General features: G+C 43.7%; 1 protein-coding gene across 5 annotated transcripts in view; it reads right to left on the bottom strand.

Moving 5' to 3' along the window:
• VPS13D (vacuolar protein sorting 13 homolog D) overlaps window positions 1-26,469 on the bottom strand; it is a 253,616-nt gene that overhangs the window by 150,289 nt on the left and 76,858 nt on the right. For 3 of the 5 annotated variants that reach the window (XR_007190630.2, XR_008956806.1, XM_026519809.4), the window contains 14 exons: window positions 25,421-25,576; window positions 24,001-24,211; window positions 23,410-23,484; window positions 20,887-21,093; window positions 19,599-19,688; window positions 16,920-17,060; window positions 14,686-14,808; window positions 12,248-12,322; window positions 8,534-8,636; window positions 7,368-7,520; window positions 5,154-5,289; window positions 4,002-4,049; window positions 1,728-1,878; window positions 1,417-1,627 (listed from right to left, as the gene is read on the bottom strand). Coding sequence is in view for 1 of the 5 variants with exons in the window: in XM_026519809.4 (XP_026375594.1) it covers window positions 1,417-1,627; window positions 1,728-1,878; window positions 4,002-4,049; window positions 5,154-5,289; window positions 7,368-7,520; window positions 8,534-8,636; window positions 12,248-12,322; window positions 14,686-14,808; window positions 16,920-17,060; window positions 19,599-19,688; window positions 20,887-21,093; window positions 23,410-23,484; window positions 24,001-24,211; window positions 25,421-25,576 (1,880 nt within the window). In the remaining 4 variants the exon portion in view is untranslated. Of the gene's footprint in view, window positions 1-1,416; window positions 1,628-1,727; window positions 1,879-4,001; window positions 4,050-5,153; window positions 5,290-7,367; window positions 7,521-8,533; window positions 8,640-12,247; window positions 12,323-14,685; window positions 14,809-16,919; window positions 17,061-19,598; window positions 19,689-20,886; window positions 21,094-23,409; window positions 23,485-24,000; window positions 24,212-25,420; window positions 25,577-26,469 lie in introns of all 5 variants that reach the window. The other 2 variants (XR_007190631.2, XR_007190632.2) reach the window with 2 other exon arrangements.

The following is a 26,469-nucleotide window of genomic DNA, read 5'->3' as shown; positions in this document are numbered from 1 at the left end:
CACCTATATTTCTCTCTAGAATTGCTTTTGCTGCTTCCCCCACATTTTAATGTCTAGCTGTTATTATTGTTCAGTTCAAAATATTTTTAATTTCCTTTGTGATTTTTTTGGACCCCTGGGTTATTTAGAAATCTATTGTATAATTTTCAAATATTTAGGGATTTTACAAGCATCTTACTGTTACTGATTTCCAGTTTAATCCTGTTGTGATGATGAGATTTATTGAGTATGGTTTCAATTCTTTTAATATTTATTGATCTTTGTCTTACGGCCCAGTAGATGGTCTCTCTTGATGACTATTCCATACATACTTGAAGTAAGTGTACAATCTAGAGTTGTTTGTTAATGTGTTTTATAAATGCCATTATGACAAGCACTGATGGACGGCACTGTTCAAATCCTTTGTATCTTTTATATTTTTATTGTTTGTTGTATAAATTATTGACAGGAAAGTGTTAAAACAGTCCATTATGGCTATTTACTCATTTCTCCCTTCAGTCTGTTTACCATTGGCCAATCTGGGTAAAGGGCATACTGGAATCCTTCTTACACACACCTCTTCTGTAAGTTTAAACTAAATGAATGCCTGTCTTCGCTAGAGAGAAAACTAAAGCTGATAGTTTCTAGTCTTTTTTTTTTTTAAGATTTTATTTATTTGACAGAGAGAGACAGCAAGAGAGGGAATACAAGCAAGGGGAGTGTGAAAGGGAGAAGCAGGCTTCCCGCTGTGCAGGGAGCCCGATGAGGGGCTTGATTCCAGGACCCTGGGATCACGCCCTGAGCCGAAGGCAGATGCTTAACGGTTGAGCCACCCAGGTGCCCCATGATAGTTTCTAGTCTTAAGTAAGTTTAAAGTCTAAGTTTAGAAAGATCAAACAATACCAACCCAGTATTTTTTCCAACACTGAATCTAGAAACGTATTACTTATACTCTTCAGAAGGGGAAAACAGGAGTCTAAATGATTAGATAATTTTGTTAAGGTCCCCAGGGAAAGTCAGTACCAGGTGCATGAGCCTTCCTCCAAATTCTTTTGAAATCTGTCATTTGAAGAACTTCCAACCCCAAGATTCTGCTTCTCAATTTAGGAATGAGAACTGGTAATATTTTTTTCTTGCCTCTCTACATGGCCTGTTTTTATGCTGACACACACATACAAGTTTCTTATCTTACAGGTGTGAGCGGTGTGTTTGTTGGTTGTTTCTCCCATAAATATCAGATGATAAGCAACAGTCCCACCCCCACCAAAGATTAAACCTTGAATCCTTACAAACTCTAACACAAGAACTTAAGGAATAAGAACTTTAGGGTTTTAAACAAGCACTACTGAATCACTACGGGTCCTCAGAGAGAGAATGAATTTTTTTTTTTTTTTTTTAAAAAGCAAAATTTACATGCCATTGCAGAGCTATGCATACCTGAAGAATCGGCTTTTGTCCAAATCCATGGAGTGGCACTCTCGTTTGCTGCTGCTAACCTCTGCAGTCTTCACGACATTGGTCCAGTGAATAGGAGCCTTACAGAAAAATACACCCAATCCTTTGGGCCGGGCCTGTAGCCGCCAAGACGTGAGATGTAAAGGCACAGCAAACGAATCCCCTGGCATGACAGCGGGAAGCACCACGGGCTCTGCCACAGAAAAAAAGGTCAGCATCTTCAGCGAATGGTCTTCCACCCAAAAGTCTGACCCTCTCAAGATAAAAGGAAGACAGACTATGGCAAAACTCACTGTCTGGAGCTGATGGGCTATCCAGTCTCAGTTCCATTGGTGTCTCAAGCCTGTTCTTCACAATGAGGGCAGACCGGACGGTGATTACTTTCCGAGCACTGCCTTCCATTGTCACAGCAAAGACCACCCGGACAGGTGGGAGTGAAGAGAACTGCGAGAAAGATGGGAATAAAAGTACCATAGCTGGGCTCTTGAAAAAACACACAAAACACACCACCAACAACCAGAATGCCTAAATCAAAAGCATCTCATTATTACTATAACACTGCAGTGAAATTAGTCATTAAGCCCTAAAATCACTCATCATTAATAGGAGTGAATATCCTATAGATAGACACTGTTAAAATAGCCAATTCTAAACATTTCTAGAAAGACAGATACTCTACTCAGACACGATATCACAAAATGTGTCACAAAGAAAAATCAGTCCTAGGCCTCTAGACACATTATAAAGAAACTAAGACCCATAATAACCTATTAAATCTTCCAAACTTCCTGCAATTTGATAAGAAACTGTCTGCTCGAAATTACCCTTCATTTACAATGCCCTTGGGTTCCTACACATCAGCCCTTATATGGAAACTTGAATGAGGCTTGTTTTCAACTCCACTGGGGGGGGATAGAGATCATCCAGAGCAACCAGACCTTCAGAAACACTGGGTAAGACTCTGCAAAACATGAAATGATTCACCTTCCGTGGTATTTTTCTCCCAGATTACCATTAAAGTGAGAAACACTCCTTGAACACTAACAATGGGCTGGATACGGCCCAACACACACAGAAAAACAGAAGGCAGTCTTCTGAGGTTAGAACTTGTCTTTGTAAAACCCAGAGAATGTGTAAGAAAGAGTTGTCTGTACTGGTATGCCTTTCACAGGAACAATAATTACTTTTCCCCCCTAAATGTCGTAAAAATTACTCTCCAGGCCCATAGCAACTCGTTGACGTGCCTGTAGAAAAAGCAGTATTTGTTTTTCAAAGGACTTTAAAATCAAACTTCCCTTTCTCCGCAACTTTTTCAGCTCTGTTCAAGTAATCGCTCTTTCACAAACGGACGCGGAGGCTCCAAAACTCAACGGAGTGGAGGGAAATAATTTATCTCGGTCTTGGGCTGCAGCCACTACTTTCTGCTTCCACACGTTCGTTCACACATTCAACACACGTTTTATTCTACTACCAAGTGCCGGGGAGTTTTTTTTTAAGTATCGAACCCCACATCAGGTACACCAAAGAGAAGGTTTCTGCAACTATCATTCTTTGAATGAGTGTCCAGAACATACTGACAATGCTATTCTTACTGGAGAAACAAATGACACCGCATCCAAGCTTTTCATACTACTAAATTTTTTATTAAACAGTATGTGGAAACCAACCTAAGGCACGGCAAAATGAAGACTTGCATGTTTTGAACCAAGACTTTCAGGAAGTCCCAATGAAAAGACAAACTGTCATTTTCTGGAGGGTTTTTAGAGGGACATGACCCAGGGCACAAACACCACCAAAGCCCCCACTGACCTAGCCCAAGTAAAGCCCTGACAGAGCCAACGCCCAAGAACGATGGTTTTAAATTTTGATGGTGCTGCCTCCAAGCTTACCTAAAATCTCACATTTCAAAACTTAGTACCGTCAGAGAGAAGAAATTATAAGCGAAAACCTGAAGACGGTTTTTTAATATCATCTTCTGATGATGTTTCAAAAGCCAAATGGAAAAAAAAAAAATCTTACTATTTTCCATTCTTACTTACTTTTATGACCTTGGGACCAAACCTAGGGAATGCATATAGCCAGCCATACAGTGTTAATTTATATTTTAACTTGGAAAGAGAAAGTGGCTCAGTCAGTTGAGCGTCCAACTCTTGGTTTTGGCTCAGGTCATGATCTCAGGGTTGTGCGATGGAGCCCTGTGTTGGGCTCTGTGCTGGGCGTGGAGCCTACTTAAGATTCTCTCTCTCCCTCTCCCTCTGCCCCTCTCCACTCCACCCACACACGCATGCTCTCTCTCTCTCTTAAAAAAAAGGGGGGGGGAAGAGGAGAAGGGAACCTTGGACCACAACATTTGCATTTTCTCCTCCTCCCCGTAACACTCGGTCTTACATACCAACTTAGTGAAAACATTTCCTTGAAAGTTCCTAAAAGGAAGGTAATCGTTAACAGGAAAGGACAAAGATTAATTCCAGTCACATAGAGGTCATAAAGCTCTGTGATCACAAGGACGTCTACGTGTGGTTCAAATGCAGTATATATACTCAGTGGCACGGGAAGACCATACTCACGTAAACCTGGGGATGAATAATATTCATTCTGCTGCTTGGGCTGCCAATCTAAGAAAGAGTCCAGAAGTCAGAGAGTCAGCACAGACCTAAGATTACAGGCATCATTAAATTCAACGACAATGTAATTTGCTTGAAAGGGTGGGATTTAGAAATAATCTTTGTAAAGTATGGTCTGCCATGAAGAGAAAACATCTTATCTTAGAGAATATGGGAAAAGTAATATTTATTTTTCAACCATTCCACATACACAGAATTTCTCCAGATCACATCAATACAACAGAAAGGTATCTCTGGGGGAATTAGTCCTTTCATGACTAGATGTAAATTTAGGCAGGAATGTAATCCAGAAAGTTTCCTTTTCTAAGAAACTTGGGGCACATGAGAAGAAGTAGAAAGAACAGTGTTCTCTGAGAATATTTTTCATGAATAAAGGGAGCAAAAGGAAAGCTAGGATGTCTTTGCAAATCTGCACTTTCCTACTCATCACTGGCTCCCCAGAAAGGAAGGCAGTTATGCTACAAAGTATGACTGAGTGCTGGGCAAGAGTACCCATGGCGGCTACATCAGTCAGGATGCCAGCCTCCACTTGCACGTTCCAGACAGGGAGGCCACCTGCGTCACTCCCCAGGCTGGCCTTCCAATCCCTAACACTGCAAGCTGGGGTAACGTTAGGGTGAGGATGTGTGAAAGGATGTGTGATCAGAAAATGAGTAACAGTGGACATCGGTCTTTACGCCAGAAAGGAGAATTTGGAGACACAGACCTAGAAGGATTGAGGAACAGCATTACAAGAAATGTAAAGAAGATCCTATAAAAAGGAAGCATAACAATATGTGGAAACAGAGCCAATATACATTTGGCCAAATGAACAGGAAATGGGTCTGTGCAGGTGAGGTAGTATGTATTAATGCTAAGTTTAGATCTTGTTTTTCTACCAAAATTAACCATTGGTGGCTTATCTACATATCGACTACGAATGCCTATGACTGACCCCAAATAATCTTCTGTGGTCTTCCTAGAGCTAGGAGAAATGAGGAACAAGAAAATTTCACTAGAGCAAGGTTATAAGGCTTAAGTGTCTGACTATCTGGCTGTAAGGGCATTGACCGGGGCACGATCGTGCCCCTAAACCCCCATTCAACAGCCACACACCGTAGAGGAAGATGAATTCTTATCCGGTGCTGCATAGCGGAAAAATGTCCCAACTTTGTCCACAGACACCGGGCTCACTTGCTCCCAGCCATTCACTCGCACTTGCAGCTGATGAATCCGGAGGTCGTGGGTGTGTCTATCAGGCAGAACATGGGAAAGGACGTTAAGCACGATCTTAAAAAGGGAAAGAAAGTAGAAGCAAAGAGTCAAATCTGATTTACTATATAACGACATAAAAACCCAGTTGGCTAAGCCTTTTGGTGATTACCTAATGCAAGAAAAATCAGGAGAATATTTTAACTGGGTGTTATACTTAAAATAAACGTGCGAGATGTGTAAAGCCGGAGCAAGAGTGGCATTTACCCTCCCTTTGTACAAACTTTGCAAACCCTGTGCACAAGCCCAGGCCCTCCCCCACCCACCTCCCACCTCTATAAAGTCATGACGTCAGCTAGAACCATTCCAGTGGGCTAGTAAAACTGTTGTACCAGCGATTCCATCATAAAACCATACTCTCGGAAATGCATAAAATGACATTTTCTTCTTGGTTCCCTTGCTGAAGATCCTACTTCTCTCAGAACCACATTCAGCTGTTTGGCTTGGGTCGTACAAGACTACAGCCAGGTTATGAGAGACGGAGCCCTCGGAGTTTCAGGGCTGAAGTGTGCGGCTGAAACTGGAGCAGAAGGCAGTGGGCAGAACAGGAGGAACAGGAGGAAATTGCACATTTAATTCTATTTTAGATTTTGCCTAATTCAAGCCAGAAGCCTGAAGCGGGGAACTGGATTTGAGGCTGACAGGAAAGGGGGAGGGAGGCAGGGAGTGGGGTACAGTGTGCCAAAGAGGGAAAAGCCAGAAGAGGCATTTATTTTGATGAATTCAAGCAGAACAGTGGGACGTGAAATGGGTTACTAGACATGTACGCTAAAACGGAAATGACAGAGAGGTCAGACCCCTTCTGACACAACGGAGGCAGGGCTGATGAAGGAATACAGCCAGCAGTTCTATAATTAGCTTCTCCAGGAACTTTGTGGAACAGGAACACGCTCACCACTCGTCCCTGGAAATTCTACCACGGCTTCCAGGTACATGTGCCTGGCACAGTGATTTTGTAAACTCGATTTTCCCCGTGCAATCACGGGGCGGTGGTGGGGGCAGCACAAGTGCGGAATGCAGGCCGCGAGAGAATAACGTGTGCTTGTACAGGCCGTGCACGAGGAAGACTGTTTCACTCGGGAGCAGGTCTGCACAGAAAGACTCGAAGCACCATGGAAGCATAAGAGCACAGAAGGCTGAGGCCAGGTTCTTCAATCTCAGCTCGGTTTGACAATGGATATGAGGCTCAAATGCTAAAATCTTAACCTACTCACTATCCACTGGGTAGCCCTTCCCCTTAAACATGTTTGCAAATAAAAGGACATTTTATGACCTCCCTCCCAGTAACCAGACAGAACCTTCTTTCATGTTTATTCCAATCCTTTGGCTGGCTGTCTCAACAGTGCACGGGCCAACGGTCTCCCTCGATGAGTCACTGTTATCCTCCTTAGAATCAGAATTTCTTATCACTCCTGGCCCTGCTTCCTGAAACCACCTGCTCGCTGAAAGTGCCATGTGGCACACACGTATCTTAAAACCAACATCAACATGCTCTGATAACCTTTTAAGAACAGCACGTCATTCCAGTTATGGGATGAACAAGTCACGAGGAGAAAAGGTAGAGCCCAGGGAATACAGTCGGTGGCACTGTAATAGTTGCACATGGTGACAGATGGCAGTCACACTTGTGGCGAGCACAGGACAGTGTAGAGTTGTCAATTGCTATGTTGTACACCTGAAACTAATGTAACGCTGTGTGTCAACCAAACTACAATTTAAAAAAAGTAAAAACACCCAGGAAACCCAGTCACCACTGCATCGTGAACACCAGGCTCGGAGACAATGAACTTGAGTGCTGTCATCTGCCTATGCCTCGACAAATTATGCACAACACGCCGGCCATCACCTCTCACGTCAAATAAAGGGATAATTAAGGGAAAGAAGTGTGTTTCCAAGACAGCAAAAGGAAACACTGGTTTTCGAAACACCTTTTAAAAATGAGACATTAAATCATTAATAAAGACAAGTGAAAAGGCAGAACACTAGGGACCATCTTTTGTAATGCAGAGATTTATACAGTATATTCTGGGGGGAGGAAAAGAATGAACCATGCTTTACCTGTGTCTAAGCTTTCCTCTTGCTTCAAATTCAAAGGGAATCTCTTCACCCGTGAGGACTTCCCGCCATTCACTGACATTGTGAGCGTCATCAAGAAATGTGCCATTCCCTTCTGGAACGAGCCCTGGACTCCCACTGTGCGACAGCGCAGCCCTGGAACCAAATCAGACAATACCAGCTCGTCCGTCTCTCTCTCTCAACTCCCTCTCACCCAGAGCTCGGTGCTGGGGGCAGAAACCCGCCTGGAACTTGAGCCACAGAGGCAGCCCAGAGAGCATGGCTACCAGGATGACCTAAAAGGTCAGGAACTGCAGTTATCTTTGTGACCCAGCGTCGGCAAAGCTTTAGAAACAGCTGAAAGCGATCACTGCACCGCCACGTCCCTCCAGCGATAGACCCCAGGACATAGTGGGACGTGTGAACTCAGTCATGAGTTGCAGAAGTAGTTTTTAAGTGACTATCTGGAATGTAACAGACCTAAACCGCTTTTAAAAAACATCTCCTTGGGAGCATTACCCTACTTAGTGATGGCAGGAGAAAGGTGGCTTCGAATTGGCCAATTCTGTTATTTACTTCACACACCTCATTCCCTAAACAGGAAAGATCAGCATGTATTTGGAGGGTAGAGCCAAGGTCTACACAGGCAGGAAGCTGGTAGAGAACATCCTTACTGGGCCCAGGTAAACTCTCCTTTGTTCTCCAACTTTCACCCACTTCCATCTGGGGTGACTGTTTTAGGTTTGGAAGATAATTCTTGGTGAGGGTAAAATGGGAGGTGTTTTCAAAGCCATCGTGGAAGAAAAATGCAGGCTGTTTGGTTTAATCACCCCATTTAGCTTCTTTTAAAAGGGTAGGGGACTGAGGAGAAAAGATGGGATGGCTTTTCCTTCCCCCCTTCCTACTCGCATCCTTAATTTGCTTGACTCTTACCTTAAACATAATGTGTACCCGGGTCGGGGTCATTATTCAGATATTTCAGCCTCGGGACCTACTTCTCCAGCTACAGGTTCCCCCTCCGTCATACATCTCAGCAAGACAGCGAGTTATCGATTCAAATACAATCCTAAGAGCTTCCAGAAAGGGCCCACACCTCGCACTGCTGGGCTGGTACTCAGGAGCCTCTGGTGGCAGAGACGGCTCAGCGGGGCACACTCGGTGGGCCTTACCTGGTGGGCGTGGTGGTCAGGGTGGCAAACCACAGAGTGCAGCCTGTGTGGTTCCTCAGAGCAAAAGGGACAAACGGCTGCCGGCGCTTGGGGGTCTTCACCTCTGCTATGGGCAAACAGAGGAAGGCGGTTAGCACAGGCCTCAGTCTGTGCAGCAGAGACCCTCCCCGGTGCCCCGTCTCTCATGCAAAGGAGCTGATGGTGGCGGCCGCAGACATGGAGCCACCATAGGTGTGTCGATGGGACACAGGGGATCTCCGCGTCCTCTGCTGCCTGCTATGTGGTGACAGTCCCCCCAACGACTGGCTGTGATTGGGACCACTCCCAGCCCCCAGTCCTCCCACAGCTCTTGTGGGCCTTCACTCAGGAGAAGGCACCGGGCCCTAACTGCGCTGGAATCCAGAGAGAGAAATGGACCTCCACGAGTCCCAAGGAATATATTCTCAGTGAACGACCCAAACTGTAGCAAGAGACGGCACATACTTATTCCAACTTTGTCCAAAACGATTCCCTTTCTATAAAAGCTATACTTCAGTCATACTACACATACTTTAACAAAATAAAAACATTCTTTTCTATTCTCTTAAACTAACAGTTTTTCCCCCTCCCTGGAAGGTCAGAAATATGCTATCCCAAAATTGTTAAATGAAATTTTTAGCTCATTTTTTTCCATGGATGCCAGCACCATCTGCTATTAGGTAGGCACTAAGGAGACTACACAAGGGGGGCGCCTGGGTGGCACAGCGGTTAAGCGTCTGCCTTCGGCTCAGGGCGTGATCCCGGCGTTATGGGATCGAGTCCCACATCAGGCTCCTCTGCTATGAGCCTGCTTCTTCCTCTCCCACTCCCCCTGCTTGTGTTCCCTCTCTCACTGGCTGTCTCTATCTCTGTCGAATAAATAAATAAAATCTTTAAAAAAAAAAAAAAAAGGAGACTACACAAGGAGCATCAAGTATGGTTTCTCTTCACAAAATAGCTTCTAAGCAGGGAAACTGGAAAGAAATACTGATCCGTCCAAAACCGTAAGAACCCAAATTCCAGAGACCTGACTATAAACACTCTAAGAAAACAGAGAAGTGAGAGTCCATGTGGCCAGAAATGGCTTGCCAGCACCCAGGCTGCCCTGAGATCCTTCTGGCGGCACCGCTGCTCTGGCCTGGACCGGAGTGCTGAGGGAAGAGGCCTGGCTCCTCTTCCCAGGGGCCTGCGCCTCCGCCACTGGTCGGTGGGTCGTGGGTCGTACTTAAGAGAAAGCAGGAGGGGGCGGCAGGAAACAGAGTAGGCAGCCACGTGCTCACCCCTCATGGGCTCTCCGCCAAAGGACGGCGTGGCCCGATCTTCCTGCCCATCCAGGTTTCAAGCACAAAGACGGCCTGTGAAAGACCAGGACCCAAATGGTCTGCAGCGGTGGAAAATGACACCTCGAGGTGACCGCACCTGTCCACTGCAAACCCGGAGCAAAATTAAGTGCACCTTCGCGGTCCACATATTTCCTGCCAGGAAAACAAGAAGGTACACTTGCCAACAGAGCCTGCCTCCTCCCACCACCAGAGTGAGGCCTGGGCCAGGGTCATAAAGTCAATAGCTGCCACTGCCTTTTACAAAGTAACCACTTTCTTTCCTTCTTCTTTGTGTCCTCTAAAGTTTTCAGAAGTGAGTACTATCAATGCTGCAAAAACAAGCAGTGGAAGCTAAGGCAGGTTCTGTTTGGGTAAGGACAATGGCTCAAGGGAGTCTGAGAAACAGTAACCCGATGAATAAACCAAGAGTCTACAGTGTGTCCCTGCAATTCTGTGGTTCGTCTTTACAGACACCCCACATCCTTCCGATGATAATCTCTTAGAATATCTCCTAGTGAGAATACACCCATTTCTCATGCCAATGACCTCACTTCGTTTGCAAGGTTGGCTTTAAAAAAAAAAAAAATGACATCAAGTACAAAATTAAGGAGTAGCTGTGAGGCTGGTGACAGGAGCAGAGGGGGAGTAAAAGATTTAAGAGCAGTCTGCCGGGTAAACAGCACTTACTGTGCCACCTTGAAAGGCACCTCCCTCTCCAGGAGTGCAGGAGAGAGCTGCTTTATTACAGCAGATAAAGGACCCGGGAGGAAAAGAAGCCAGATGTGCTTTCATATCCCACTGGGAGCCAGACTGTAAGTTTCCATTTGCAAATTAGATTAAAAAAGAACAGGTGGCAAATGGCTTTGATCACCCTGTAATACGGAAGAAAGTGCTAGAATTCCATATAAAGACAGTCACAGGTACGCTGCTCTGGAATGAAGCAGTCAGGGTAGGCACACTGCTTAGGTCCCCAGGCTTCCTGTGTTGACTACACACACCCGCTTCGCGGAGAGTAACGAACACGGAGTGCTCACAAACACAAACCCCACACCAGAGGACAAATCCGACACCTCCCACACTAGGGTCCAAATCAACTGTGTACTTGTCTTTGGCACAGCACCAGAGGACAACGTTCCCAAGTCCAACTAAGACAGCAGTATTCCCTGGTGGTCCCAGAGAATCTGCCTCTAGGGATCAGACCTCATTCCTTCATAGGCCGAGAGAACCTAAGGCTCCTCGCGTCCAGCGTGGGCTTTACAGGGCTGAGGAAACTTCTAGTCTGCTGGACTTGTTTCACAGAGCAATGTGGCCCTTAGAAACAGTGTGCGTTTTCACGCCATAGAAGCGTCCAGTCTATCGGAAAGGAGCTGGTTTGTAAATCATAAGAAATAGATTCAAGTCCCAGGCCTGCTACCAGCTGGTCATGTGCGTGAAGGCAAATTATTTCGTCTCCCTCATCAGTAAGGCGCCCAGGCTGCTTAGCCTGAAAGATTAAATAACAGATGTAGAAAAGCTGAGTGTCTAAATCCGTTAATAAGTGAAGATTCAGTCGTGGGCTTCCTCTGTGAACCCTCCCCTACACCTCCATCTCGGTAAAACCCTGCAGGAAAAACCCCTGTACTGCCCCCATGCATCAACATCCCTGGTCTGAACTCCTGGTAGAGGAAGCTCACACGGTCTTTTTTACAAAATATATCACGACCCTGGCAGGACCTGGTGTTAGCCAAGGACAGACATAAATCATGCTGATTAAATCACACTCCTCCAAACAGCTGAAGGAATGAACATCGTGGGATTCCCATTCCTGGAGGTTTACGGTGTTTTCTATCATATGCACTTCAAGGGTCAGAGACAGAAATAAGGCACATTTTCTTTTCTATCTCTGAAGCACTTCAATTTATAGCTAAAGAAATCAAGGTTGGTGTCTAAGCAAATATTTCCTGGGAAATTTCTTCTTAGCTCGATTCCTGATCATGGTAGTGTCTACTCCCTGAAGCCCCTTACATTGCCATAAGAATAAGGGTCCACTGCGGGCTCTATACACAAAGATCTGCAGCACTGTCTGATGGAGGAGGACGGCTTTGCTCCGTTTTCTCGCTTTTCAAAATGACACATCGCCTCCCACGCTGGGTACTTCCGCACACACCCCGTGGAGCCGATGTCCCGTCCACCCAGGGTTAGGGCTGAGGGCGGACGGAAGACGCAGCACCTCGGCCTGCTCCCGACCTCAGGTGTCACTGCATTCATCAGCTGGAAGTGCTCTTAGTGCTCAAACCTGCGATGTCCCATTCAGCTCCCATTCACAGAAAATTGATGTGCAAGGCAGTTCTTCAAACAGGAAAATAAAACAAGCCCTCGCTTGGCTATACTGTACCTCTAGCATAGATCTGGTGCTCTAGGTTAGTCAGACTGGCTGTACTCCTAGTTCTAAGGTAGACAAGGGGGAGGCCTGGTAGACAGGAGAGACAAAATTAGAGGGTAAGAATAAATACAGTGAATAAGAAGACTCACCTCCAAACGTAAGCACAGAGAGAGTACATTACAAACATAGCAAGCATCATGCAGCTCCAGGATCGCTCCCCTCTGTGCCTGCTAAGAGCTAAGAACGCATGTGACAAAGCGAGCGAGACATTTTTAGGCTAGCTTTTACTGTGCGGGATGTGTCACAGTAGCGTGCTCCTGTTTCTCTCAACCGGGGAAAGAAAACATCGTCAACGTTCTCTTCAACAGAATGACAAGTCTTCTGAGGCTTTTTCACTTAAAGTGTGTACGCTCTTGAATGGCACGGAAAAGTGACCAAGACCGACCAGCACAGACTAGGGTGGCGGTTGCTCCATTCCAATTTGGAAAGGCAGTGCCGGGGGTCCCGAAATTTCAAGGGAAAGAGTCAATCTGCGTTCCAAGTGTAAACTGTCTCCACTAAGGAGTTACCTCATCGTATTACTTACATTATAAATTAAACACGGACGTTTCTAACGTTTACATTTGGTATTTCCATCAAATGTCCTTTGAATACCAAACTAACAAACTCCATAAGGGGCCATGCCATCCAGGTCGACCTGCAGAATCGTAGCCCTTACTGAACGAAGCCAACAATGAGGTCAAAAATGAGGCCACTGTTTTCTTCCCCCCGCTAAAGAAACAGTGAGAAATCAGCAGCTCCCTTAGGCTGAACTTATTTTAAGAATCTCTATTTCGAAGTCTCATTTTGAAGCTGGCCTGAATTAAATGCACAAATTTGGGGGGGGGGTGTAATTAAATGTTCATGAAAAGGAGGACCTGAAAGACGTGATCGGTTCAACAAGGTTCAAGTCTACTGACTTTCAAGACAAATTCCCCACAATTAATTTAGCAGACCTGTTAAAAGGATACAATCCCATCTGCCATGCGTGGTACTGCCCAGAACTTCCAATAGGAAAAGAGGTCTGGAAATGCAGCTATATTCACTTATTGTCTAATTTGAAAGATTGACTTTTGCAAGCCTAAGGAACCATAAAAATCTATAAGTAAATAAAAATCCAGCTTTAATTTCACACCAGCATTTAACACAGATAAAGGCAGCTTATTAATACAAAGAAAGAGGAGAAAGTGTTTTTTTAAAAAGATGGAGGGGTGGAGACAAAAGAAAATCCTTCATCGGAATCCTGAAGATTAGGCCTTCCTCATGTTTACACTGAGTCTGGATTTAAGATCCCCTTGTATGAATAATAACTGCCGAAACATACTCTCCAGGACACACTACATATTACAAAGATTATTTAGAGTCTTCTGGGTAGACTGTTACACTCCTTTAACACACAAATTGGGAAGGTTACAGGAGGAGCCCGGATTGAAGCTGATGATATCTGAGCAGCCCTGGCTCCTAAGCAAGGACCTGGAGACTGAGAAGCAACAACCTGGGATACAGAGAGCAAACACAGCTGACATTTCCTTGTCCCTCCTTCCAGAAGTGCAAGGCACATAGAGAGTCCACTTCTACACCCTGAGGAGAGACGAACCAGTTCAAATACTTCACAAACTAAGAAAATCCATCTTCCCGTGACATGTTTGCAGACCAGATGGAATATTTAAGCATTCATGAGCTATGTGAAGTCCAGCCAGGACTCCCCAAAGAAACCACACTGAAAGAGTTGGGGCTGAGTCGGATTTGGAGGACAATGGCTTGTGGAACAACTAAGGGCCACGCGGTTGGCCGCCACAACCTCCCCAGCTCTAAGGAAGTCAGAGCTCCATGGTGAGGCATCAAATAAGGAGAGAAAACATCGTTAACAGAGAACAAACGGACTGCTCATTCTTCAAAAGACTGGGTATTCAATTCTTTTCTACTTTACGAACAATACGGAGCCCTCCTTTTACCAATTTCTTCCATATGGGATCCTGCCTGCCCTCCCTTCAAGAATATATCCAAACTCTGTACCTCTAGATTTAGAAAACTGAAAAGATAGTTTTTAAAATCCAGTCGAAAAGTCCCAATCAACTGAAAAGTTTTGCCAAGTTAAACACACTGACCAGTGGCTGATCCTGATGTGTTTCAGGCACACCAGCGCATATGTGATGTTACCAGAATTTAGAAAATTGTATATCGCAGATCTTTTCTCTCCCACAAAGGTGGAATTAGAGCCCATACTAAAAGTTCAGGATTTTGTGCCAGAAAAATGTCTCCTGCAAAGATTAAAACAGAACTATAGAAGATAGTCAGAATTTCCTGTAGGTTTTTCACAGAAAATGATGATTCTATTTGGATTTCTCAATGACACATTGCTGTATTGGCCAACAGTGATTTACTCAGACATTTGTAGAGGAGAATCTTACTTTGTCCGAAGCATGGAGGATCCACTGAAGAGCCCATCCAGTCTTCTGATGTGGTCGAATCTATTTCCTTATCCTGTTTACAGTAATCCGCCATCCACGATTCCTTGGTACTTACATACTGGTCTAGAAAGAATTCCCCAAAGATATTAAGTACGGAAATAGAAAAGGTTGAGGGTTCAAGTCAAATAATTTCTATTCAGCAAAACAAGCTTTTGCTGAATGTTTAACTGCGTGCTAGGCTCTATGCTGGGTTCTCAGAAAGCCTGTCCCCTGGAGAACTCATGCTCCACTGGAAGAAATCAATGTTAGCTAAACAACCAACACCACAAAACCATTATGTGGAAGGAGCTAAAACAAAGACATAAATAAAATTCTACAGGAACACTGAACAGGGGAAGGTTTATTCTGCTTTGGCAGAGTGGGAGAGTACACACCAAGATCCACAGGAAACTTCAGAGATGTGGAGCCCTTTGCTCTGGGTCGTGAGGAATGAGCAGAGGTTAGAGGTCAGGAGTTTACCTACCAATGGGACTAGGGGTGCGGGGACATTCCAGGCCAAGAGAACAGCAAATGCAACGATTTTAAAGACATGAAAGTACATAGTACTTTTAGGAAACACTGAATACTTTGGTGTGACTCTGGCTCAACATACTGGGGTAGGGACATAGCAAAGCAGTCTAGAAAAGAGAGTTAGTTTGTAAGAGTATGCTATGCCATGCGAAGGGACAGGGTTTCAAGACAGAAAAATCAGTGAGGAGGCTGTTAAAAAACAAAAAACAAAACAAGACAAAACAAACCAAAAAAAACACCAATCTCAGGAGGCTGAAATCTAGCTGACAATTCTCCAGGAGTAGTTTTACTGTTTTGAGAGGAGAAATACTATGGGAAGGGCAGGTTAACAAAATAATTATGATGCCCCACCCCTGGATAAAGACCTTTTCTACTAATTAAGGTGTGATCTTTTTTAGAACAAAAATTATTGGTTTCTGGTTTTCAGTTCCAATAGTTGGCTATATATAAGATTTATTTAAATGCTAAGAGATCACAGTCATATTTCGGGGTTTCAACACAGTATTAGGAATAAGGAATTGGAGGTGAAAAAAACAAGAGCTTTACCAGAGACAAGAATGCCTTTTGCAAGACATTTTTAAATTGACAGATGCTCATCAGAAATATCAATAAAATTCTTTTGTTCGAAGTAAGTTCTTGTTTATCGTAGCTTCCTAAAACACCATCCTAAACTTTATCTAAACTTCCAGATGAACACATTATGTAAGAAATGACAGAGGATCAAAATAATACAATATAGAAGGATCGTGAGAGCAATTATCCAGGCAAATTTAATGAATGAAATCTGACAATGTAAAACAGTGGTTTTTAAAATTTGGGGATCAATAAACTTATGGTCTCGTTTCACTATACGTTTTCTTCATCTTAAACTGACATGGAATAAGCCAATGGATATCCTATAAGCCTCAGTCGCACACACCTAAGAAAGTTCACAGATGTGCGGTAGTGTTATCACTCAGATAACTACAGTATTACCAAAAGTCACATCACACAGATCAATAATCCAAACGGTGAGTGTGGGTTTTCATAGCAAAGGTAGGTCATACCTGGTTGTACAATAGCGTGACTTTTCTCCTACATGACATAAATGTAAGCACAGAGTGCTTCCGACTCACTACATTGAACCAGAGAACGGATATTTCAATGTTTTCAAAGAAACGTTCAGAACGCGCGTTATTAGCTTGGCAACCCTTCAACCCAGTGATTTTCAGAGTCAGGTCAACATGATAACTTGACGGGACATAGGACAGGCAACTTATCCTACTATAAAGACAAGGTCAAAACTATACCTTTTAAGAACTATTCTGCGTGAGTAGCCTAAAAGTAGTGAATCTAAACTCACTCCTAGGACATTTAAAAAAAAAAACCTGTGACCAAGCACCATCAGGGAGAGAGTTCATCCCAAACAGAGAGAGAGTTATGTTTCCCAAACAGTCTGAGCTCTTGCTTGATCACTGATAGCATTAATATGCGATGCCAACTCTGGCACAAAGGGCTGAAAAGAACCATGAGGCTAGGTTAAAGTTCATCAGGAAGGCAGCCATGGTGAATAAGTGATGTCCAGTGTGGGCCTAGGTATTTGCTAAACCAGGATTAACAGTCTCCTAAACAAGGGACTTATGCACAGAAAGGTACCAATCTTCTAGAGACAACTTTCCACTCACCAATTAGCACAGAGGTGATGTTGATATCCAAACGGGGTTTGGCCTTGGCTTCCAGCTTCAGTCGAGGAGGATGGAGACGACTCGCTGCCTGTTGTTGCCAGGATACAGAGCATGGCCATGGTTCAATAAATGGCTCCCAGCCTAAAAGAACACAGGAAATAAGACATCTGTTAAGCAGATATCAAGAGTTTATAGGGGAACACTATTCACAAACGCTCAGCAAGGACAAACTATAGCTTAACAGTTTTCTATTTCCAATGTGATTTCACAGTGAAAGCACCATCTTCAGCTCCAGGTCACCCTACAGATGTCTGTGCTGTCTAGAGGACATGAGCGGAAGCACAGATATGCGCCCCGCATGGCCGTCCAGAGGTGGGAGGAAGGGCAAGAGTATATGTGCCTTCTCTCTTAAAGAGTAGGCAGCACCTGCTCTTGATCTACTCAAGATGGAAAAAGGAGTCTCAGACTCAGGATGGAAAAGTACTACCGGTGGCTGAAAAAAACCCTTAAGTTTGAGTCTCCTGCTTACATCAAGAATCCACTGCTGGAATAAATAGGTATAGCATAATTAACTGAAGTTTTTCAAATTTCTAATCTTAAAATGTCATATGTACTAAAGGTATGAAAACAAAACAACTTCTACGTATGGTTTAAAGAATAAAATTACTACAAGCACTCATGTAGCCACTATTCAGCTTAAGAAACAGAAAAGTATAAGTCCCTTTGAAGCCCCTGAGTGCCACTCTCTCGAGTCAGCCCCCCTTCCCACCAGCCCTCTCCCACCCGACTCCAAGTAAACATTAGTTTGGAGCTTTAATCATTTCCTTGCTCTTCCTTATTGTTTTAGCACATACACATGCATTTCTTCAGAACATACTGGTGAGTTTGTCCTACTGGGGATCTTTACATAAATGGAATCCAGCCATACGCGTCCTTCTGCAAGTTTCTATTTTTGCCCAACAGCATGTCTCTGAGATTCACTCCCATCGCTGCCATGTAGCTGCAGCAAATTTATTTTCCCCAATGAATGTAATCCACTTAGGAATACACCACAGTCTATGTATTCATTCTACTTTTGTGGAACATTCCCTGGAGGCCACAGTTTTACAGCTACGAGGAGGAACACCACCACAAGTGGTCTCGAACTGGTTTCTGAGCTCGCATGGGCCACAGCTCCTCTGGGGTACAGACCTAGAAGAAGTATAATGCTTATACTCAACCTTGCTACACGTAAGATTGTTTTCCAAAGTCGTTGCACCAAATTACAATTCTAATGGCAAGTTAGAGCTCTGTGGCTCACAGTAGGGTCACACTTCATTTTTGCCAGTCTGCTGGGTAAGAAAAATGGTACCTCCCTGTGGTTTTAAAGACTCAAACGGTTTTCTAACTATACTCCATCAGCCGCAGATCAGGTGATTGACCAACAGAAATCCAATCCAATATGTAGCATCAAGAAGGTACATTCGTCTCCTCGCACATTTTTAACAGTTTTCTAACTATACTCCATCAGCCGCAGATCAGGTGATTGACCAACAGAAATCCAATCCAATATGTAGCATCAAGAAGGTACATTCGTCTCCTCACACATTTTTAACAGTTTTCTAACTATACTCCATCAGCCGCAGATCAGGTGATTGACCAACAGAAATCCAATCCAATATGTAGCATCAAGAAGGTACATTCGTCTCCTCGCACCATTTGGTGCTTAGTGACCTCAATGTGTTCACACAACTTTAAAAGTAAGCAAGATCTGCCCTGGGAAAATACGTGATTCTCAGAAAAATGGCTTCCATATGCCAAGAGTCTCTCTCAACTCGTAAGACTTGGCTCAGTATTCTGAAGTTAAACGTGCTGAACAGTTAGGAAATCAGAGTGCTACCACTCTTAGAAAATGAATCCAGAACACGGAGAGAAAGATGCTAACTAACATACAAAAGTAAATGCGACACGTACTCTAGAACCATCAGCAGCAGCAGCACAATTAATAACGCTTCGTTCTGCACTGAAATCAAAGGGAGCAGTCGCTCCGAGGCCTAAGCCTTAGGCTGTGCAGCTCTATTTTGCCCACACCTACTAAGAACTCTCTTAAGGCAAAGAACTTTACACTCAAACTGCTCAGCCCTGGTTTATCACGCTACTTGAATGTCTGTGCGGGGGGGCCCTTACCTTGATCTTTTCAGTGGAAGGAAAGAAACCTGAGAAAGCTTTGCAGTATTATCCAGGTTCTGATCAACTGCGTTTTGCCTGAGGGAGCAGGGCACGGCAGGTTATACATGGCCACTGACTCAGGATGCCTCTAATGAGACGGGTCCAGCAAGGAGGAAGGATGCTTGAAGTTTAAAATGCTTATGGCAGAAATCTCCTTTGAGATTTAGCTTCTTCCGGGGCCAAATGATCCCTTGCTCCTGAGCAATTCCATGTTCTAGAATGAGCCAAACTCCAGCATCAAAAAGAATTAACTAGGAAAACTTCTTTTTAAAGAAGTCAATTGCAACATATTAGATATGTTAGAAAAAAGAAAAATCCGTATCTTTTGTGCCTAGGCAGTCACTTTTGTTTCACCTTTCCCTGCCCGGCCCCACCCCCTTTCCCTCATGCCAACTTTATGCAGCAATAGGCCCAGGCAAACACTGAAGGGTGGTTCTTCAACCCCACGACCACATATGCTTAGGTACTGACCTGACAGAGCACGGTTGTAATAATCCCCGGAGAGGGTGAAGTGGGCGTACCCTTCAGGGCTAGCTCTTGCCTGCTGCAGAAAAGTCAGACCTGCAAAAAAAGCACACCTTACAGCAGCAGTGGGGCAAAAACAACCAGAACTTTCTTTCTCGGATTAAGTCTCAGTGAAGAGACGGATGTTAAACATAGCTGATACTGATGACCTCATAGGAAAGCATGCAAAATCTTGATATTTTGTTCACCATGGTTTTCTGCATGAATTCTGATTTTTTTTTTTAAACACTGTGTTAAAATGTTATTTGTCTTAATTCCCGAGTTTCTTGGCACCCCTTCAATGTCATGCCTGAGGCAAAGGCCTCCTCTGCCTCCTTCCTGTCCCAGCCCAGCCCCGGCACCCAGGTGTCTCTGTGTATCTGAAGTCTGCAGGAACATAAAAAACATATTTCACCCTGACTATCTGAAAATCGGAAGTCAGACTGGTAAGAGCAGTTATGTCCTGACAAACATTAGCTCAAAATTTTAAGATTACCATAGAAAAATAACAAGTAATTATTCCCTGCAGAAAGGATACTCAGTCAAAATTCCAGCTGTTACTCTCAATCACGTGGCCCCCGTGGGGCCTTGAAGCACAGGGAAAAGGAAGCCTTTCCCATGCACAAAAACGCCAACTCAATCCCCGGGACGGAATTTTCCTTGAAGGAAAAAGAGGCTGGCAAGGTCAAAACAGCAGAAAATTGAAAGTAAACCCAGTGGTGAGTTTCTCATGTACTCTCCACAAAAGCCCCATCTAACTGTGCCTGCGATGACACGGTTGAGGGGGAGGTCCTCGTTCCCTCGTCCCCTGCTACTGAAGGACAGCTCTCAGGGCCCTACGGAGGACACTGGGAGGTGAACATTCTAGTAAGACTCTGTGTGCAGAGCTTATCTTTAAATACCTCTAATAACAGGACTCCCTGCAGTCTTTAGATACATAAAAAGATAAACAAAATGGAGACATGAGGAATTATTCAGGTAGAGCTGTTAATACAACAGAAATTTCATCAATGACAACGTCTATTATTCCCAAACTAGAGGCTGAAGGCCACATATGGCAAATAAAGGCACATTTCTTTAAAATACAAATAATGAAAAACAGATGTAAAACCATTATCTCAATTTCACCCATACTACTAAGTGGGGAGCGTGAATATCACCAAAAAAAAAAAAAAAAAAAAAAGGACGGGCCCCAAGTAACTCGGCCATCACTGCAAATCTTCAGGACGAATCTGAACGTCAGGAGCACACTCACGGGAAAAGGTGAGCTCGGCCAGGGGGACGTCACAGTCCATGCAGTCGTCGATGAAGCAGATGCACACGCTCTCGGCTTTCACCTCCACGCCAGAGATCAGCCGCGCCGCCACGGGCCCCTGGCTCTCGCGGCCGCGCTCGGGCAGGGAAAGAGACTTCAGGGGTTCGGCATTCTTAAACAACCAACTCGCCGCCTTTTTCAGCTGGCCTGCGGGAAAATTTAAAGGCGATCGGTTCAGCCAGTTTGCGCAGCTACTCGAGCAGCTCAGAGGCAATGTTTGCAGGGACCTACTGGACAGCCCAAGAGAACCCTGCTCCCAAATGTACTTACTCTTAGACTTAAACGAGAAGAAAAAAACTAGCATAATGATAGGAATTCTACTTCCAGGCAATTTAGAACGAAGCCCCCTGGCACACCTTCCACTCAAGTTCATCGCCCTTCGTGATCTGGCTCAAAATGCCTCCAGGAGCCATCCCTCCTCTACTATCACATCTGTCGGAGGAGAAGAGAGGACAGGAAAAGACAGGGTCCAAATCCTAGATGTCACTCGGTAGGGAAGTATGTACCCTTCACTGTGCAGTTTTGTAGGTACTCGTGTGCTGCTTTGTGACTGTTCCCAAATGTCTTACTCTGTACACACTTGTCTTCTCAACCAATCAGGAATTCCTTGAGAACAAAGAGCAATGAGAAGGGCATGTGTGTAATATTCAACTGTTAAAATAACAGCCCCCTGAACACTACATTGCTAAAGCTATAAAGGAAAGGAAATCAGAGCAACCCCATATCTATAAATTACCAGAGGCCAGTACACAGCACAGGGGTAAGTGGTTGAGAGCACGTGCTCTAGAAGAAGGTGGCCTGGCTTCTGATTCCAGCACCTCGAAGATGCTGGATCTTGGGCAAGTTACTTGGTGTCTCTGTGCCCCACAGCATGCACTCACAGTGCTGCCACAAGGAGGAAACAGACGAGTACACGTAAGATTCTCCTACGAGCAGAGCCTGGCACGTATCAAAGGCTCTACTGACATTAGTTGCTGTTATCATTTTTGTAACCGATGGAACGACGCCTTAGTTACTAAAGAAATAAAATTTAACAAAAATCGGAAACGCTCTTAGAAACTAAAAAGAAATGTGTTAAAGAGAAAAAAGAATAGAAAATGTAAATACTAAGGGGTATTAAGTTAATTAAACTAACAAACAGTGACATCTAAGTAAAAACAAAACTAAGCAATCCAAGATAACTAGATACGCCTTCATTTTTTTTTTTCCAGAAAGAAAAAGGTAATAATAGTTAATGTGAACAACTGTGTGGTAAGACCAGCATTTTCACACCTAACTGGTTGGAGTTCGGTGTGGTGCAATGTTTTAGAAAAATATTTGTCAAGTTGAGTAAAAAGTCTGAAAAATATATCTATATCTTTGATCCAGTATTTATACTACTAGGTCCCTCCACCAAGGAAATACTAAAAGATATAGACAGAAGTTCATACCAAAAAATATTTATTACGAACTGTGTATAATATTTATTTAAAGAATGAAAAACAAAGAACAGTTAAATTAAAATGCATCATTAGGTCAATGTAAAAAGATTCAGTATTTATAAATAATTTTAATGACATGGGAAGATGCTGATATTAAGTATATTATAATAATATTGCAACTCTAATTCAATAAAACTATATTGTAAAAGAGGCTATACAATTGTATTTGCAGTACAATCTGCCAACATACATGGTATTATATGTATATATATATATGTGGACATATATAGTATGTAAAGAGGTAGAGAAATGTACACACAAGTACAGACTAGAAAAAATACAGCTTTTGCTTTATCTTCCTGTTTTAAGAAAAAGGGCAACACAGAGGAAGGTGGGAAGTAGAAAGAACACAGGCAGACTTGGCTTTCAGTCGATCTTAGCCCCTCACTAATAGGTGACCTCAGACCAGTTAACTTAACCTATCTAAGCCAGTTTCCTTACCCGAAGCAGGGATAATAACACCCACCTCGAAGGGCTATGAAGATTCAACAAGAAAACACAGGATGAGGCACATGGGAGCTCAGTGGTCATGACTTCCAGCATCACCACCATTACCACGACCACCGGCAACATTGGCTAACAGCATTAGAGCACCTGCTGTGTGCCAGGCACTTTCCCAAAGTGCTTTGTAGACAGTGCTTATTTATATCAAACCTCCAAGGGAAGTCCTCTTATCCTCTTTTTCCAGATAAGGAAGCACGGTACAGAGAGGCTGAGTGACTTGCCCAAGTCACTAATAAGTAATCAAAAAGCACAGTGAACACAGCATCAGCTCCAGAGCCCATGTTCTTATCCACTATGAAATACTGCTGCTCGTCATTATGCCCAGTCCAAGATCCTGCTCAGCCCACAGAAAACTACGGAAAGGCTTCAAAACACAGTCCAGCTCTCTTAAGTCACCTTGTGGGAGCAGCGGGGGAAATGGGAAGCAAGCGTATGATCAAGGTGAACAACAGGTCATGGAAACCCTTGTGCAAATTACCTTGGCACACCAAAAGGGCTTTGCGACAATCAGCCATGCTGAATCCCAGCTCCTGCAGTCTAGCCAGCTGTAACTCTAGAAGAAAAAGTACGTACTTTTTATAAACAATTTTACAGAAATGAGTCCACTGACTAATTAAAGAAAAAAAAAAGAAATTCAGAAGCTGGTGGCTAAAACATTCCGTTTCTCTACACAAAAATGGGCCCCGAACTGGAGACTTATCAAAGTGCACCCTGAAATTTTTAAGGGTCTTTTCCCTATATTGACTGTGTTTATAAAAGCTTAAAACTGAAATTTAGTATTATCCACATAACAATAGAGGAAAACTCAATGTTTAAAACTAAACAGTAGCGTTATCCACATAACTCTGGAAGAAATGGTAAAAGGAAAACTAGTGTAGGCTAGAGCAGTTGGTTTGGGGTGCTGTGTTTGTTCTTAAATTTTTAAAAATTACAGCATCATACTTATAATTACACTTAATGACATACAATTATACTTTGAACAATTTAATTGTGTAAAAGACAATCTTGACAGATAACCAGAAGGGGAGCTATTAGGCAGACTGAGTGGGGTTCACAGTTCAACACCTACCCAAGACAGGATCTAGGGTATGTCTCGTCCCTTCTCTGCTCTCCTCTCCCGGCCGAGACGCGCCGGGAAGGTAGCCACTAACGGAGGTGGTCTCCAAGGCCCCTGGGTCCGGTGCTGCGGCATTAGCTTGCTCTGGGATGGATTTCGCAATGGCAAGAAACAGCTGAACATCGTTGTAGGAGAGTCTGATATCCAGGGCTTGTAACTGAATCTAACAAAATCGAACAGGCAGCAGTTTTTTCAAGTTGCATTTGCTTTTACGCCCACATCTTTTACATGTATGTATAGTCCCCAGCTCAAGTTCTAGAAGTCCTGCAGACACTACATTAATTTTTCATTTTGAAGACTGGGAAGATCTTAAAATTAACCACCAAGGGCCATGAGGTAAGACGTCTCTGCTATGAGGTCGAATGTTCACAAAACTGCACCAAATAAAAAATAAAAAGCTAGGAAATTTACTAAAGCAATGAATATTTCAGTTGGATGATTTTCTTACAAGTAGATTAATCATCAAAGCAGAGAATCAGAAAAAGGCTGGGGGAGGGATGGGGGACAGGATCACCTATTAGCATTCTGTGAACCCATTTTGCTTTCATCGATTTAATGTTTTTAAATCTCTGAAACCAACTGCCCACTCAACAAAAATTACCTCTTCTTTCTCCAAACACAACCTTAAACGAGTCCAGCGCCACACTAGTGTTTCCCCACGTCCGGCCTCCCTCCAACACTGGCAATACAGCCGCCGGGGCAAGCAATGCAGACACCAGCACAAGACCACTCAAAACTGAGGGAACCGTTAGAATGTCTGGGGGTGGTGCTTGCTTTATTACTTATTTTGTCTTTAAAGATAAAAAACCAACATGGCTTTTCTCTCCCTTTCAATCTCCCATGGTTCCAATGGATTAATTGCTCCTCCTTGGCCAAAGGAATTAAACGCCAAATCCTTATGCCTTCCTTGCCCAGCTTCACTTTCCCCGGCTTCACCTTGCATCCTCTGTACTCCCGTACGCACGTCCTTATTCTGGGGAGACCTCCCTCTGTTTCATGTGGGCTGGGCCCCTTCGCCCCTGACTTAGCTACTTCCTAACGTGGACTGCTCTCCTCCTCTGCCTGTTGACATCCTGTCCCCTGCGCCCCCTCAGACTCGCCCTACCTTCGGCTCCACCCACAATCCAGACTCCCCCCTCTGCTGCGTTCTGTTTCTGTCAGCTTTCACAGAACTTCAAGATGATACCAGACAATTAACAGGTCTTTGATTCTCAACAAGACTGAAAGATTTTCTGGGACAGAGACAATGTCACATTTCTTTTGTATTCGCCGAAGTGACGAAAATGTTGTCGAGATCAGCAAATACCTCGCATTCAGGCACAGGGCAGCGTTTGAGAGTGTATCGAGGTGTCCACAGATTTTTCATCATTACCTCTAAGATCGGTGGGAAATCTTCACTATTGAATGCATCCATCAATCCTGAACTATTCTGATAAGAAGAATTCCCCACCAGCTCCACTTGAATTTGAACTGGATCAACAATTGAAAGAGCCGTATCGTGCTCATTCCCTAGTCGGCACGAAAACACCTAGAAAATGAAGAATTAATGTCTGATTTAGAAGAGTCTAAACATCGGCGGAAAAAACCCACTATTTCGGTAGCAATCAGCCCCGTGTTATCAAAAGACCCACAACAACTGGTGAAATAAATATTGTCAAAAGGGAGGCCAGTATTCTTGCCCACAGCGAAGAGCGTGGGCAGTAGTTCCCCTCCCTTATAAAAGGCAGTTCGCTGACACCTGGCAAAAGGCCTAAAAATCTCATACCCTTTGATTCACTAATCAAATATGGGAACTAGCCTATGGAAATAATACAAAATACAGGGAAAAAAATCATTGAACCATTATTTAATAGTTAATAAAAAAATTCAGAGCAACCCAGTTTATATCATATGGAATCTTTTGCAGTCATTTAAAAGTGACAATTTAAAAGACCACATGGAATGTAGGAAGATAGTTACAACATGGATTATGTGAACAAGCAGCCCAATCAAAATACTACTACACAGGACTTTAAGGAAAGAAACACATCAAAATGTCAACAAAGATTCTGGACAAAGGGATGGGTAATTTTTTCCTCCCCTCCCCCCAATGTGATGTAATATAACTGTTCCTTTCATAATTGAAAATACATTAATTATTGAAGCTGGGTGATAGGTATGTAGGGGCTCATTATATTAACCTGTTTACTTGTATATGTTTGAAATGTTGTGTAAAAAAGTTTAATAAACATATTTATGGGAAGAGAGAAGGGAGAGAAGACTCCCATTCTAGGACCAAATTATCTTTGTACTTCAAGAACAGAAGACCAAAATCTATAAAGAACTTATCAAGTGCAACACCCAAAAAAACAAATAATCCATTTAAGAAATGGGCAGAAGATATGAATAGACGTTTTTCCAAAGAAGACATCCAGATGGCTA

The sequence above is a fragment of the Ursus arctos genome, unplaced genomic scaffold (assembly GCF_023065955.2).
Source record: "Ursus arctos isolate Adak ecotype North America unplaced genomic scaffold, UrsArc2.0 scaffold_32, whole genome shotgun sequence".
Lineage (NCBI taxonomy): Eukaryota > Metazoa > Chordata > Mammalia > Carnivora > Ursidae > Ursus > Ursus arctos.
The sequence above is the reverse complement of the archived record's forward strand: the minus strand, read 5'-3'. Positions and strand labels throughout refer to the sequence as shown.